The following is a 16,629-nucleotide window of genomic DNA, read 5'->3' as shown; positions in this document are numbered from 1 at the left end:
ATCGTGCAGAGGCATGCTCTACGCCAAAATGTGTGCCCTCAGGCAATACGAGGAACAACGGCAGGCTGTGCCCCATTAAACATTGCAGTTTTAAATGATGCACTGATGAGTTTGATGCTAAATGGCCCATGGAATGCTCCTTCTCCCTTCACGACAAAACTGACTCTGTGGCCTGTGTGTGTGTGTGGTGAAGAGGTGATGAGACAAAGGACAATGCAACACTGTTCTTTTCAGTTTCTGTGACACATTTAACCCTTTAAGACTGAGCATTTTGTTAATGGGAAGTCTGATTTGAACCTAAATGACCTCAGTTTCTGTAGCTGTTTGCATTTCTCATGTTGGTTATTTATGTACGGCGCTACACCTGTCAATATTGCCTCTGTTCACCATCCCAAATGCCACACCTGATTGTTGGGCTAAACATTAAAGTGTGAGATCTTGAAACAAGGAAAGCTGTAGTTCTATATTGGGTTGTTGTACTTACAAAAGAACAAAGTGATTAGTCACTGGTTTCCTGACCATTACCTTTGCCGTTTATTCACATAAATATACAGTGCTTCATTTCTAACTTCACTATTTTTTACCCTCTATGTTTACACTCCTTTTTGTGTCACCTAATTTAGAAAGGACACATTGTGTTCAGAATTACTGATACGTGTGTGTGGATGTTTGAGTGTGTCTTTTCGTACCTGATGTGTGTGCACTTCGCTTTCATCCTCCATCAAAGCTTAATCAGTTGGTAGGCCATGTTGACTGCATTATGGGAGATGATGCACTGATGATGGCAGTATATTAACTAGCGGTTTGCCTTACTGGCCCGCCTGCTAAGGCTTAGGCTGTGAACTGCACTCATTCGCCAGACACAGAGCTAAACAGATAGTGGGAGAAAAATGTTAAGAGAGGGTAATAAAGAAGCAGGTTATGGGTGTGTAGGAGAAGATTTGATTTAGGTAACCAAAGGGCTGCTGGTGATAGGAGGGATTACATAAGAAGTTATAGAGTAATGAAGCAAATGCTGTGAAGATAAAGTTAAAGCTGTATTCAAAGAGAAGGATGGAATTGGGACACTTTTAGAAGTGGTTTCTGCCTCCCAACTTTTAGAAGTGTGCATTTGTAAAAGGATGGATGTTTTTAAGAAGAAGTGGAGAATGATGGATGAAGGAGAAATGCTCAGCTGCCTTTATCAGTCAAAATATTGGATAGAAAAATGAAATTGACATTGAAAATTTGAGATTCATGACAGTACCCTTCTCCTAAAAGAGTAAAAAACTGTAATAACTGTAAAATGGAACAAATCTCAAGTTTAAAGTCAAGGAGGATGTCACAAATCTCTCTTGAAAGATTATATCTTGTTGCAGAAAAGTCAATAATTGGAAATTGATTCTGTATTTTCTACAATGTCATCGTACTTGCATATTCAGAATACAGACTTAAAGCTTGTAAGTACTTGGACCTCGCTACAATGCGCATTCACCTTGCATTAAACCCATTCTCATTCCCAACTAGTCTAATACAGACTCTTGGTCAGGACCCCTTTGTGTCTGGTGCATTTTAGTAAGTCCGTTGTGCCTGCCCCCTATAAGTGACATCAGCCAATTATCAACAGGTCAGAGTCTTATGATGGTGCATTACAGATTATTTATTTTTCCTTATTGACAATATGCCAGTATTTGAGTGTCTTAACTCTAACAATAAGAATGATGGCCAATGTGCAACCACTGAATGTTGTAATGTTTTTCAAAATAAATGAAACAATGATGCAAGTTATGTCTAACTAAATTAAAGATCCTTGGAAGTAATCCTCTGTTTACTTTAACTATGGATCATTACAGAAACGCTATGTTTTAAAAGAAGCAAGTTGTCACAGTGAAAAAAAAAAAAAAATCATGTATAGAAATGTTGATGCACCAATAATTGTTTAATCATTGCATCGTAGCTGAATTGAAATCGGATCAAATTCAATTGTGATGTGCCGAGGATGAAGGTAAGCAAGGGGCAAAAAACAAACAAACAAAAACTTCTTCTTGAAAATGGATCCATGAATAAAGACCACAAGTAGACAGAATTTGAGAAAAGCTCCACATTGCTAACCAGGCCATGCTTGATCGGCAGTGTTGCATACTGCAGTTTTACAGTTGCAAATTTACTAAACTCCCATTGCCATTAAAGGTGATGATTGCAGTCTCAATCATATAGTTTAACTATAGGTGATATATTTCCCCTAGCAGTATAATGGAAGATGAGATAACATAGCAAAATGAATATGGAAGTCAGAGACATGCATATGAAAGTGGATCTCAACACAGGTGTGTCAACTCAAGCCTGATCCAAAGAGGCTGGTTGATGTCAGTTGCTGTCATCATCCAGTGTACACACTGTATATCTGGTATTTCCCTGAGACCACTGGCAGGTGCACTGTAGTTCCCACATTTACTGACTTTACTGACACAGTTTCTGTAACCAGAATAATATGAATACTTTCACAGACGGACACAAACACTCAGAGATTAACTTGTGACTTTTGATGGATTTGATTGTTGCCCTCTGATTAGTATGTTCAATTGTTTTTGTATTTATGCATCATTGACCCAGACCTTAAACCTTTTTTCTCTTGTTCTCCTCACTTCTGACTTACGTAAGACTGCATTATTGTACATAAAAAACGGGGGGTTGTTTTGGTAATAATACAATCTACATTTTTTTTTTTTTTAATAAAGGTCATACTTAAGAGAAACGTTTTTGATTTCCAAGCAGCTTCACTGCATTGCAGCACATGTAGTAGAATGGCACCTGTCTCCCTCTCTTTGCAGAAGCGTTTAGGGTAGCCACTTTTAAATACTCTTTACAGGAGTAAAGTATTTCAGCTCAACTTTAAAACCTTGTGTAGTAGCCTTAAAGACACTGCATTGCTATTGTGTTGGGATTGTTTGCTCTTTGTGACTCTCAATTATACAGTAAGTTGAAAGAAGAATGGGGCAGGTGATAACCAGCTTCTGGCTTTGTGCTTTTCAGGAGGAATAGAGGGGCAATATCCCACTGAATGGATATTCATAAACAGATTGTCAAATGAAATGAACTGTGCTTTTTTTTTTGGATGTCTTTGGTTTACAAGTTCTTCCTCCTGGATTAGGGAATCAGCTTGCAGATGGAGGAAATTGTTTTCTTTTATTGAAAGTTGTCAATTTGCCTTTTTGTTGTGTCAGTGTGTCGTTGTTGTGAAAAGGAACAAACAAGCACACACACACACACACACACACAGGCACACACACACACATACACATTTCTAGCAACTGTAGAGCTTTCCAGAGACAAACTGTAATGTTCCCCGAGTAGCTCGGGGAATGAGGGAAGCAACAATAAAACAAAACTGGAGGAAAAGAATCAAGGAAACTAATTCATTTGTACAAAAAGAAACACACAAAGCTACATTAAACTCTTAACACACAAGACACACGAAACGCAGACACTCTCCGTCTAAAGAGAGTAATTTTGCCAACCCCGACACACACTAGCTTCACACCAGTAAAATATAAGGTGCATTTCCATTAGACTAGAATACCCGGAATGAGGCGGGTCTATCTCGCCAAAACGCCCCTAATTCGCACGTGACTCACTGGATTTGTTGGCTCTCAGCGGGATCTGACGTGTAGTAGTAGAGACGCCACAACAATACGGCGAAGTAGAGAGTAGACACTTTTATCCAGTGTCTACTCTCTACTATCTCTCTACTATCAAAGAACGCAGCGCAGAAAATGATCTGTGCAAGTGCATCTCTCCACAGACACCTTAAAATGAGTGCCGCAGCAGCCGGGTGGGATTCTGACCTGCGGCCCTTTGCTGCATGCTTCCTCTCTCTCTCCGATTTACACACAAACGCAACACGCACACACACCGGACTGCAAGCGGGGTGCAAGCCTGTCTGTCAAAAACACTTACAACGCCTCAAATTTTTTAAGGTGGAGTGTTTTCTTTCATGTTACGTGTACATAAGTTGACGTTGTGAATCATACGGGCCACCTTAAATCAAACTGCAACTATTCTGTATTTATCACATTGAGAAAGAGGGGCGTGCCGCTGTATCACTGATCAGCTGATCACCGGCGATTTAAACCGGTTCAGAGTGATACGTCACCTCCGGAGTCTTGTAAATCCCTCTCGGGCCTTTTATTTTTAATGTGTGCCACCACTCACTGCAGCTGCCACAATTGGATATCTGTTTTGTGACCCGTCACATGCAAGGCTGGAATTGTCAAAAGGGATACTGTTGTTTTTTCACAGATACTATAAGTGCATTTTCTAAGTGTTAAACCCTTACTAAACTTAACAAAATATTCCATTTTAAACATGTTTCTGAGTGCTAAAACAAAGGTGCTTTAAAAGTTAATTTGTGTTGGCTGACTGTGCTATGATTACAGTTTCTGGAAGGATGATTGTAATTTTTCACAACACCTTTATTTCACTCTGTATGTATATATATTCAGAAATTAGACTTATTTCAGACTTAAGGTCATACAGACTCATTTAAAGTACCTTGTGAACATTTTGTAGTTCTTTTTGAAATTACTTCATAGAGTAGGAAATGCAACATGTCGATCCTGTTGTTCTCTACGCACATGTGCAAGTCACAGTGATGGCAATGAAGCATAAGGAGCTAAATCTTTGTCCTTCTTTAGAGGAAATGAGAGGAGAAGGCGGGGTGACAAAACTGAAAGCTTCACCATAGGACACCTAGATCAATTACATTGTCTTCGGCATCAGTAGGTAGTTGGGAGCAAACACGCCTTAGCAGGCCCCATAGCATTTGCAAAGCCACCAATGTATTATTTGTAGATATATCCAATTGAGCAATTCAACCAGCTCTTGGCCACCATGTAGAATAAAGTTAAAGCTACCTCACAAGGAACAGAGCACCAAGATTGAGGAAATTAAAAGAACATTTTGAGATTGTTTCCTAAACTTGGTTTATCACTTTTAACTTCTATGCAGTGGATTAGTCTGGCATCTGAGGAATGGAAAGGGAAAGTGCCAAGCTCTAGAGTCTGTCTAAAGGACACACTTGCCAGCCTTGCAGTTTTATGTAAAGAATCTATCAAAGCCTATGCTGTGCTGTCAAAGTAGGGATTTCTCTTTCAACAGGCATACGTCACCAACCTAACCCCTGGTTCTCAGATTTTCCCCACTTGACACTTATGTGTTAACCACAAAACAAAGTTCTACTGTCAATGAGATGTTCAGTGTCTTTCTCTTACATGTAGTGTTATCCACAGACTAATTTCTATGTGGACAACTGCCTTAATCAAGGTGCAGAAATGTCTTTAAACATCACATTTAACAGTGTAAGAATATCTGACGGTTTAGTTTCCATGAAGATTCACAGCTGAAGGGACTGAGAGTACACTTGTCTACCTTTCTGATGATCTTGTTTTGCCTCTACAGCAGAATGTCTTCATGAAAGAATTGGTTTGAGGCCAATCTTATGCCAGCGACTGTAATAGGAAGTTAATTTAGAGCTAAATAAGACCTGTGAGTCAGCTGTCCCTCCTTGTCTGTTCCATGAGTTTATTATGCTGAAGTGCTTTTGTATTTGCATCGGCATCAGTGTAAATGTATCTCTGATGTTATATGTGCAGTTTGCACACACGTAAATTTGGCGTGCAGATTCATTTGATGTGTTGACCAGAATGACCTAAAATGCCTCTTGTTGAATGTGATCACTGATCCAGAGAATCATTTTTGTGTGATTGACTATTGTTTATGTTTTATGTTGGCAGCTGGCGTCAGGCATCTACAGCTTTGCATGCTCCCTTTGGAGCCATCACACCGACTGCTTCCTCCATCAGATCTATGCCAGAGATGAGGCTGCAGCTCTCAGCTCACTGGAGAGGACGCTGCTCTCCCTTAAAGGTAGCAACATCTGCACACATGCAAACAAACTCCTGCCCATAAACAGCATGACACAGCTGAATTTTCATGCAAAAAGGTACAGTGATCTATAAATACAAAATGTTGAATCATGGCCTTGAAGGAGCTGTACTCGAAATACAGAAAATAAGTAAATGTGAGCTGAGGTTGCCTCACCACGACTCTCACAGACCATTCGACAATACGTGAAGTCCTGACATGCACATGTGGCCGGACCAGCTATCAAAACAAGAGAAACTCTTACAACACGCACAGAGGGAATGTGATTTTATTCTCTGCTCAGGATGCCATTACTCCACTATATCTTAACATAGAAAATAGTTTGCTGCTTAATGTTGAGTACAGCTCATTTTAAATAACAGACTGCATTTATCACATGATTTCACCAATTGACATACACTTAATTAAGCAGACAGGTTGCAAACCTCTGGAAATATTCATGCGGCTACTTTGTAAAACATCAATTAAGTATTTAAGTATTCATTTTCGAATAAAAAAAAATCCTGCATACTGATTTATTTTTCCCCTGCCCTTCTCAGTGCTTCGCAAGTTGACAGTTTTTGGATTTCAAGAGCCACAACAGAATATGGAAGTGATGGTGAGTCTCAAGTTATTTCAGCTGTGGCTGTTAAGAGCCTTTTTGAAAAGCTGTTTTTTTCTTTTGGTTTTTTGAATTGAGAATGACTCCAATCATAGTGTGCAATATGTGGATGCCTGTGAAGATTAAAAGTATCTTGAGCCTTTTCTCAGTTCAAAGAGTCAAGCATTCTGCATGAGCTCTTCTCCCACTCTGTGTTAGGAAAGTCCAACTGCAAGAAACTAAAGGGTTTGGAAAAGAACAAACTATCTATGTCTGGATAGAGTTCTCGTTCCTCCATGCTTTAGAATTAATAGAATAATTTGCACAAAACGTCCCATCCTTGTGAACTCTAGTTGCAGACTACTACTGTTTTGACATTTTAGGTTCGGTGAAAGAATAGGAATAAATATTTAAGTGAATAATGGTAAAAGGTAAGAAAGTGACTTTGAAAGTGAGATTTTAAAAAAAAAACCATACCCTTAGATTGCACTAATTTTTAAATGTAGGGAATCCCCATGGGTAGGGTTTGGTACTAGCCTCGTGAGACCATCCTGATCTTGCGAGCTCCATTGTATTTTACCCGCAGAGTAGTCTGGTAACATGCGGCGGAGAAAACGTGGATCTGTTTGCCAAGTGAACGTCCGATCAGCATTGGTTTTGAGGCGAGTTTAAGTCTGACGCCAACGGCAAACTCCTCCTCTAGTCTACCAAGCAAGCGGAAGCTACGCATGCAAATCCAACCTGATTTAGACACATTTTCAGACAGTGGTAGCCCTAATTTTTTCTTCTGTCTTCTATCCTTCTGTTTGAATATGGACTGGGCACCTGATATTGTGCCTTTTATCCATAAATTTGCCTTACACAAACGGCAAATATCCTTTACAGACATGTTTTTTATTTTCTGAACTTTGCCTCGACGCTCTGTTTGAACATCTTATGCTTCGTTGATCTGACTGATTGATTTAGCCCGATAGACCAACCAGTATTTTCGCCCTTTCCCAAAAGATCTCCAAATGACAGTTCCCAGATGGATATGCTGAGCAAATGCCAATCATGCGACTCAATCCATCTAGCGGAGTCAGGTTCTTTTGGTACTGGTCGCACTATCGCACTTGTCCACATACAATCTAAGGTTGTCGATACGTCTATACTTTTCAATACGACATGTTTTAAAACTATACGATATCCACATTGATATATATAGTATTGAAAGTACCAAGGCTATTTAAAAAAAGCAGATCTGCAATCAGGTTTTCAACCAAAGGCGTCACAAATGAAACAACAGGTGATACAATCCTATTGTGTTTTGTTATGTGTTTAGTGACTTTTTCTGTACAAGCACTGAGACAAAATAATTATCCTATCTTGTTATTGCTGTGGTATCAAGAGTTAAGTTTTTTTTATTTTTATTTTTTTATACTACCGGTTGTATTGTATGAAAGTTCAAAATTCCGGTATCATAACAACCTTTCTACCAACAACAGTGTATCTTGAGCACACTTTGCAATCATGTAATACTGCTAAGTGTGCAATGGGGGAGGACAAATGTGTTTTAACAACCCAGTCTATAATAAAGGCAAAGGCTCAGATGCTTGAAACGACACCTGTGTGGCCTTTAAGGACACTTCTTGCAGGCTCTAACTACAGTGCACCGTGTAATACCGGAATGATTTACTCATGTTTTCAGTCTGCAGAGATATAAAACATAACAGGCAATTATGTTCTTCTTTGAAGTCATTGTGGACTGATTTATATTATAGGCATGTAAAAAGAGTTAACAGGATGGTAACTGCAACTTGAACCCAGAACCCTTTGTGCTAGTATTGTATTGAAGATGAAAATTCTGGTATCATGAAAACATTAATCAACACAGTAATTGATAATGAAGAGAAGTATTAGTTGCTATAAATCCGTCCTTGAGTATCCTTGTATCCTTGAAATACACTATATACAGTGATAGAAGGTCAGTTTGTTGCCAATGTGCTCACTTTCTGTCTGTCTGTGTCTCTGTATTATTTATTTATTTTAATGGTTTATTATTTTTTTTCTTTGTCAACTGGGAGATGGGAAGAACATTATGACAGAAGTAATACTGTTTTCTGTACTTTATAATTCCACTAATGAGACAACTTTTTGCTTGCAGGCTGAAAGTTGTATAATGGTTGAAATAGTCACATTAAAATGTAATTTGCCTTGAGCTGTCCCTGGTTATTCCCGCTCAGTGAGCAGAAGAAATGGTTTAGAGTTAATATTTCATGTTTAGATGTTTATGCTGTTATTATCTCAGACTCGCTACTTTCTAATTTAGCTTGTCAATATAACTTTTCATTCACTGCATTATTCAGTTGATGGTGTGTTGAGAGAAAGCTCATTGTGAACCTAGCTCCTTTCCCGACGTTCAGGTCACTGGCTATACTTCTCATACTATGTTATGAGATCACATAATGTTTCCTTGATGTCCCCTCTACTCAAAACTGTGTTTTGCTTCGTATCGCTTCACTCGGATGTTTAAAAGATGTATTTTCAGTGTCTGACACTTGAAAGCTGGGAAAAGTTTTCTTGTGCTTGTTAAAAATCTGAATTCATCACAAACTGTATGTCTATGCAGGATTTTGGGACATCATAACTAGAAGCTAATCATGGTTCAATATCTAATTCACACTTAAAGTAGCCCTCTACTCAAAAAAGTGTTCTTCTGTATCAGACCTCTAAAATGCTGACTAAAGTGACTTGTATCTGAGGAAATTTTGTCACTAGAGAGGTGTTTTCTATCCAGTTCCCTATCTAAGACTAATATCATGGCTAACTCTTCAGTTCTTTCTCTTATATTCTCCCCGACACCCATTTTTGCTCCTTCAAGATGGACAACTGTTTCCACTCTACAAAAGTAAAGCCAAAATATCTCGGATAGATATATTACGTCTTGTGATTTGACAATAAGAATCTGCACAGTAGTGATGGGAAAGTATTGATAAGCTGTCAATCATGACGTTTCACCCCATTTATATAACATCAAATTACTAATCAAAAGCAAAGATATCAGAAAAATGACCACCTTAACACACAAAAACAGTATCAGAACTACCTAAAATGACAGAAACCATTTGAAGAAAATGTATTTGATGTGTACTTTTGATTTTTTGGCCAGCCTCCAGGGGACGATCAAGATATTTACGCTTCATTTTTGAGGACCTGTCATATTATACATTTTTATACATAGTATATGGTTGTCACGATACTGGAATTTCAAGCTTATATGCAATACCTTGAAAAATATTGGTATTTCATAACATTTTCGATATATATGGGCTTGCGCGTATCATTTGCCTTAAATGGGAAGTATATCCTACTGCTGTTTTCTTTGTTAACCAAAACCAGTCAGGAACTCTGCATTTGCCATATTTAATGAACTAACACCGCGACAAAATCTGCAAACTACTGTTATTAACTGGAGCAAATGAGACAAGTGTGAAGAAGACAGCATTGTGAGTGAATGAGATGAGGCATGGTTATGTGGGCACTGAGGCGGCGTGTTTGTAAGCTTGTTGTCAGAGCAGAGAGTCAGAAAGCTCCGATGGTACTGATGTTTTGATAGTAGAATTAGTATTGGAAAAGTTTGAAATATTCAGAATCAATATTTATATTGAAAAATCGTCAATTCTTTTTTGACAGGTTTCAAACAGGATGTGTTTGGCATCAGCTTCCACGATCTGGAACAAATTAAACTGAAAGAAAGTTCATTGTTGTTAAACCGTAGGATTAGGTGAGATAGGATGATGTAGATTAAATGAATTGGGTGCAATTACTGGTTTTTACTCGAATCAACCCTTTATCCTGAATAGGACTCATTCATTGTTTTAATTAATCACTGCACTGTCACAGGTTAAGCTTATAAAATGGGGATCCTCATCCAGATCATTTGATTTACTGCAACCGCTTTTCAAATACTTCCTGTGGGGTTTTAAATGTCTGCTCTTTTTATCTCATTGGGTCCATCAAGGACCTTGATGATTAGGTCATCAAGGTGTTGATGGTGTATCATTTCTGATTTAGCTCTTTGTTTGGTGATGGGTGCGATGCTGAGAAAACTTAAATCTTATTATGTAATTTAATTTTGAAAAGCTGTGTCAAGGTTTTACACGTTGACTGTAGGAAAATGAGTGTGCAGGTTGCCTACTGAAAAAGTAAATTAGCATCCTGCAGAGAACTGATTAAACCCATCTGAGAGAGTAACTATGTTTAACTTAGCCAGGATGTGTAGCTTAGATGCCTGCAGCACAGCAGGCTTAAACTGTAACAATGAATCTTGATAATAAACCAGTGGCATATCTGCTAATTATGCATAATTTGCAGTAGTTATCTTGGTGTGAATAGGCTTGTGCTTTTTGTTAACAGCTTAATTTGTTGCTTTTGTGATCTTTGAGCCTCAACTCAACCTTTGGCCCATGAGCACTGATGGAATGTGGAGAGTGAGAACCATTGGTTATTTATGGAAGATCATATACTTTTCATTGAATGTTTTTTTTTTTTTAATGGTAAAATGGCAACCTGTGTGTGTACTTTGGTCCCATTGATACAACATAGGACACAGACTACTAAGAAGTTATAAGCCCTGTCATAGCAATGTTCAGTTCTTCATACTTGCTATGAACATCATAGATGGATTGGATTTCTTTTGTAATTACCACAGTAGCAGCACTGCTGCAGATGACAATGAGTTGGAAAACAATGAAACTAAGAATCAGGAGCTTTTCAGTTTTCACACAAACTGCCACAGTGAAGAATTTCAAAGCAGATTTTTCAGTTGGTTGACTGTTTATCCTCCTGACTCTATTGTCAAACGGGCACTGCGGGATGCTAGAATAGACATCTCAATTGATCAGAAAGATTTTTTCCCCCTAAATATATGTTCTTGCTTCTTAGTATGTGGGATTGCAACATCTAGGAGTTAACATGCATCTTTGTGCTATTCCCAAAGCAAATTATAGATTAGATTATAGATTTCAGTTGATCCATAGTAGTCTGTACTTGACCACACAAAGCTAAAACTTTCATTAAATCGAAACCTTAAATTGTTACCTACTGTTCTTCCTTTCTCAAATCGAACTAGGTTGTTCTGTTAACACTCTCCCTTTACAAACTTATTCTCACATTACTGCTGACATGCCCATTTGATGCCCACCACACTCACTGTCTCAATTTCCCATCTTTTCTTAACACCTTAATCCGTTTAGCTGACATTCATTTACTTTTCACTTCATGTGTTCTTCCCCAGCAGTGCCATAAGCCTCACTTCTCTTTCTTTTTAGTTACCAAACCTTTTTCATCATGACTAATTCAGCTGGAAACTTTTATTTTGTAGTCCCTTTCGCATTAGTCATTTTGAATTTCCTACCTGCTCTATCAAGTACTTTTCTCCTCTTTTTTTTCATCCTCCTCGCCTCCCCCTCTTTTTCCCAAATCCCACCATTAGCTTAACAAATGCCTGCCGTGTCTTCATCATCTCCCGCCCATTCTTCTGTGCTCCTCTTGTGACCCCTTCTTTCTTCACTAAAATCTGTTAGGAGCTATACCTGCAGCCAGGTTGCGCTGTGTTGGCTGGATGTGTGATTAATGACACCGCTATTAACCTCATGACCGAACATTAACGCAGAACAAAACCGATTGCATCTCCATCTATCATCTAATATCCCATTCTAAGCCTCTTCATGCTACAGAAAATGAATTCTCTTTCATACAGTGTACACTGAGTACAGAGGCTTGTGTTCTCCAACACACATACTAAAGTCATTCCCTTGTTAATATATCTACTTCTCAGTAATCCGATAAAGTAATCATGAGTGATTGAACTGCAGAAATGTCAGGGATTAAACTTTATCTCACCCTTTCTTCATCTCTTCCTTTTCAGGGTTTCCTGAATGCAGTGTTTGAGAGGCTAAAACAGTTCTTGGAATGCTGTGAGTACTTGTCTCTTTCTCTTTCCTGGATCTCTGATCCGATGTTTCTCCCTTCAGTAAACAAACATCCTTACCGTTGCTCGATCTAATGCATACTGAAGGCACCTACACCTAGAATCTAAGAGACTGTGATACCCAAAGTCTGGGTCTCATAATGGCATAGCATAATAAAGGTTCCGAGTCAACCCTAAGGGGCTTAGTTTTTAATATTAATGAATAAGTCCGACTCAAAGAATGATAATCTTTCAGTCTTGAAAGAGCAGGTTAAAGGCACAATGAATTGTGTCTCCCTGGAAAGTATCGGATTCTGACCTCATCCTGCACTAGTAGTCATAGACCTAAATCCAAGTAATAAAACTGTCAAAAATTATGAAGTACCCCTCTGTCCGTTCTATCAAATCACACGTCTGTCTCCTTCACTAATATTTGCTTGGATTACATGTAAAAATTGACCCCTTGCTCTGTTGTGTCCCAGCCCCAACATTGTTTTTTTGGCACCTGGAACTATGGTACAGCAACTACATTCAGTTAGGCCTGAAACAAGTCATCAAGTAAGTCGAGTTACTCGATTACAAAAATTAATCGAGGCAAAATCTCTTTTCACACTTAAAAAAAGAAGCCAAAAAAGTGCAATGTGCCCACTGCAAACTAGAATTGTTACACCACAACAGCACGGCATCGATGATTCTTCGTCTGAGCCGAAAGCAGCCCATTGTTAACGCCACCCCACAGAGTGCTGCTGGTCGTTGCCGCAGTGATGGAAAAACAGGAAGAGAATGCGTAATGTTACCTGCCTGATCAGTCTTCATAGTTTTGTTGGAGTAAATGTGTGGGTCGCGTTTTGTACGTTGCTTGTTGTTACGGTAAACAGGAAGAGAGAGAGTCACTCTTCCTGATCATATCTATCTCAAATTCGTTTTCTAAATGAATCTATTTGTCTTTGAAACCTGAGTAAACATTTGTCACATAGAATTTTATGCACAACTTTGAATTGCTTAAAAGGTAAACTTATTCATGGTAAACTGCGAGAGTATTGCTTTCGTTCACCTTCAATTATAAAAAGATTTCGATAGCTGCAGCCCTACATTAAGTTCCTCGTTCATCTTCTTCATCACATGGAAAAGTGAATGCGTTGAAAGGACCCAGTGATTGACACCCTTTGAGTGTTAGCTACCCTGTTCAGTGGCAGCTATGTTAGCTCACTTTCGCTGTCTGATTTCACTATCAGCAGTCCTTTCTTCTTTTCCACCGAAGTTTGTCATGACAACACTCAGTGAGTGAGAGATATATCTCAGACTCAACTCCACGAGCAGCCATAGTGGCAGATATTTGCAAAAAGTATCATTTGAGATATCAGCCACAACTCATATCACTTCCAATATTTACTCTGCTGATGGGAATGGAGAGAGGGTCAGGGTTCTGTTGGTATTTGGGTTTGGCTGATATGCCAAGGCAGCTCATAGCCCGGCTGGGGAGAAATATCAGCTCTGCCCAGACCGATAAGGTCAGCTATATAAACGGGTGTTTTTGGGGCGGTCTTTGTGGTCCATTCAGATATCTGGCTCTCCCTGTTAGATGTGTGTCCTCCAACTAAGGTCATCTATCCATTTCTGTCAGTCAGTACATTGTTGAAAACTTTTTTGTTTTTGCACACCTGTCAGAAGTAATGAATACCTTTTAAGTTTCAGTGTGCTGCTTACATTACCAGCTGATTCACATCCGCAAACAAGGAAACAATGGCAAAGACACAAAGTCAGCATAATCCAAATTTAACAAGCAAGACAAAGCATCTTTCAGCCGGTTAACCTTTTTAATCAATCTAGTGTCACTTTGAATTAGTAGTAACTGATGTGTGAATAAGGCAAGAGGAAACTATAACCCTGACTGTTCACAAATGATGGGAGGAATGCCAGAGGCCGTTATGGTCTCTGACGATTTCATCAATAAGGTCGACAAGGAAGTAAACTATATGGGACTTCTTTATTGGCTGGAGCATCATGAGTGGTTTTATGGAAGCAAAATTTACATCAGAGGGAGTGAGTCATTCATGGTCATTTTTGACTTATTTTATTACTCTACTTTATTATATACACCAACGTAATGGGCTCATGGGACACCCATAAGGCAACTGGGTGAAGTGAGCATTTGACCTTAGACAAGGGGGAATTTTTCTTGTAGTTAATCAAGATGAATTAATATCTGCATGTTTCTTGAGTATCTTTTCCTTTTTTCTCACAGTTTTCTTAATTCTTGCTCCTACTCATTTATTCCAATAGTTTTTTCAGCCCTTTTACAAAAGGTCCATAATTATGCATCGATTAAAATATGTATGAGTGTATCTGTTGCAGTCCATATCAAAAGGGCTTTAGAAGCTTTTTTGACATCCATCACTTGCGTGTCTCACCAGATCCACTTCCATTTCATTAAATGTATCAATCCACACAGATGCCTCTTGTCTTTTCAAATATATATTTTTGGGTTTAGTAAAGTGTAATCTTTATAGACAGCTGTTTAAAACACACACATATTCCACTGGTTATGTGTTTTGATTTATTAATTGTATCTACATTGATTGATCCGCTCCCAGTCTGTGAATCAATGAATCAAAATATAAACATTGTTGATTTCTTATGGACAAAAAATATTTTGGAATGATGCAAGACAGTCAGTTATAACTAAATATTAGTTATATAAATATTTTTTGTGGTAAAACCATGTTAAACAAGATATTCATCATACAGTAGAAGAGTATTTTGCATTTTACATACTTTTAAATGTGGCTGGAGGAGGACTTTAAGAGAATTTATCATCCAATGTTCCATATCATTCTGAAAAGGTTTCCTCTGAATTAATTGTGACTCATAAAATCTCATTATCAAAAATTGCCACAGTTGTTTCTTATGTGGGCTTCATGTACCTTTTTATGGAGACGTAGGCTAAATTTTTCTGTTCTGCCACAGTGTTTGTCCCTACTGTTAAATACTCAGCCCTGATATTTTTTCTTTTGAAAATAAAGTGTTTTTTATTGCCTCTGCAATAAAGTGAAAAGCAAATTTCCCCAAATGTTAAGATATATCTTAAATAAAATCCATTAGACCCAAAAGCTTAAATGCTTATGGTCACAGAAGTGTTTTGGCGGGGGGAAGAGGGTGGGACTTTGGAGGGAAAAGGAGTTGTTCATGTTAAAAAAAATTCTAAGTGCTGTGTGACATGTCAGAAAAGTAGGACTTGCTTTAAGTCACATTACTGACAAACTAAATTACTTGGATTCAGATTTAATAACTATGGGCAATATTTATATTGCCAATTTATAATAATTGCCTTTTAATGCTGTATGTATACTGTTGCTGTTAATTAACACTACTATATGGTTGCTTTGTATTTCAGGTCGGCAGGTTGGTCCTGACAGTACATGCAGAGAAAAACTGGAGAAGATGATCATACTGTACACTAAAGTTGTGAGTCGACTTGTATATATTTTAATATATAATAATAAATGACATGTCTGTTTCATCATCAATAAATAGGTTGTATGTTTGCACCAAGGATGTTGCAGACCACTTATAGCGTCTAACAAATGTTTATCTTTCTCCTGTCACTTTTCTGTGTTGGTCCTTCTTCTGTACTTTTCTTTTCTCCCTTCCTTGTAGTTGTTAGATTTCCTGGAGTACCATCCATGTGCATTTATACCCCTAATCCAGCGTTCCCTGGAATTTGCTGTCAGCTACCTGTTCACACCTGCAGGGGAGGGAGTGACCTTTGAACGCTTCATTGTTCAGTGCATGAACCTCATTAAGATGATTGTAAAGAATGACGCCTACAAACCTTCCAAGAACATTGATGGTAGGATATGAGGGCTGGAGGAGGTGGAGAGTAAAGAATAACACACAAGTAAATGACACGGTAGAAGAGTGACATGAATGAAGCAAAAGAAGAAATGAAAGCCAGACAATGAAGTCTGTTATTCAGAGGCCATCAGAAATCGCCGCAAGCTCTTCAAAGCTGGTCTCTGACAGTGTTTTGAAAAACATGCTGTAATATCACCAGCGCCACTGTAGCTCACCATGGCTCACGTTTATTTCAAGCTGACAGAGGCCTCCAGTGCCTCATTAGTTGTGGAGCACAGCACTCTGTCTTTTTCAGCTAGTGTGCTTTATTAAAGATCTTTCT

At 38.4% G+C, this 16,629-nt stretch overlaps 1 protein-coding gene across 1 annotated transcript in view; it reads left to right on the top strand.

Moving 5' to 3' along the window:
- The window catches only part of ipo11 (importin 11), a 111,327-nt gene that overhangs the window by 14,190 nt on the left and 80,508 nt on the right, over positions 1-16,629 (top strand). The window contains exons 6-10 of the mRNA XM_083912127.1: positions 5,772-5,904; positions 6,462-6,520; positions 12,411-12,459; positions 15,847-15,917; positions 16,110-16,302. Of these exons, the coding sequence (XP_083768253.1) occupies positions 5,772-5,904; positions 6,462-6,520; positions 12,411-12,459; positions 15,847-15,917; positions 16,110-16,302 (505 nt within the window). The remainder of the gene's footprint in view (positions 1-5,771; positions 5,905-6,461; positions 6,521-12,410; positions 12,460-15,846; positions 15,918-16,109; positions 16,303-16,629) is intronic.

This window comes from Echiichthys vipera (genome assembly GCF_963691815.1).
Source record: "Echiichthys vipera genome assembly, chromosome: 4".
Taxonomy (NCBI): domain Eukaryota; kingdom Metazoa; phylum Chordata; class Actinopteri; order Perciformes; family Trachinidae; genus Echiichthys; species Echiichthys vipera.
The sequence above is the reverse complement of the archived record's forward strand: the minus strand, read 5'-3'. Positions and strand labels throughout refer to the sequence as shown.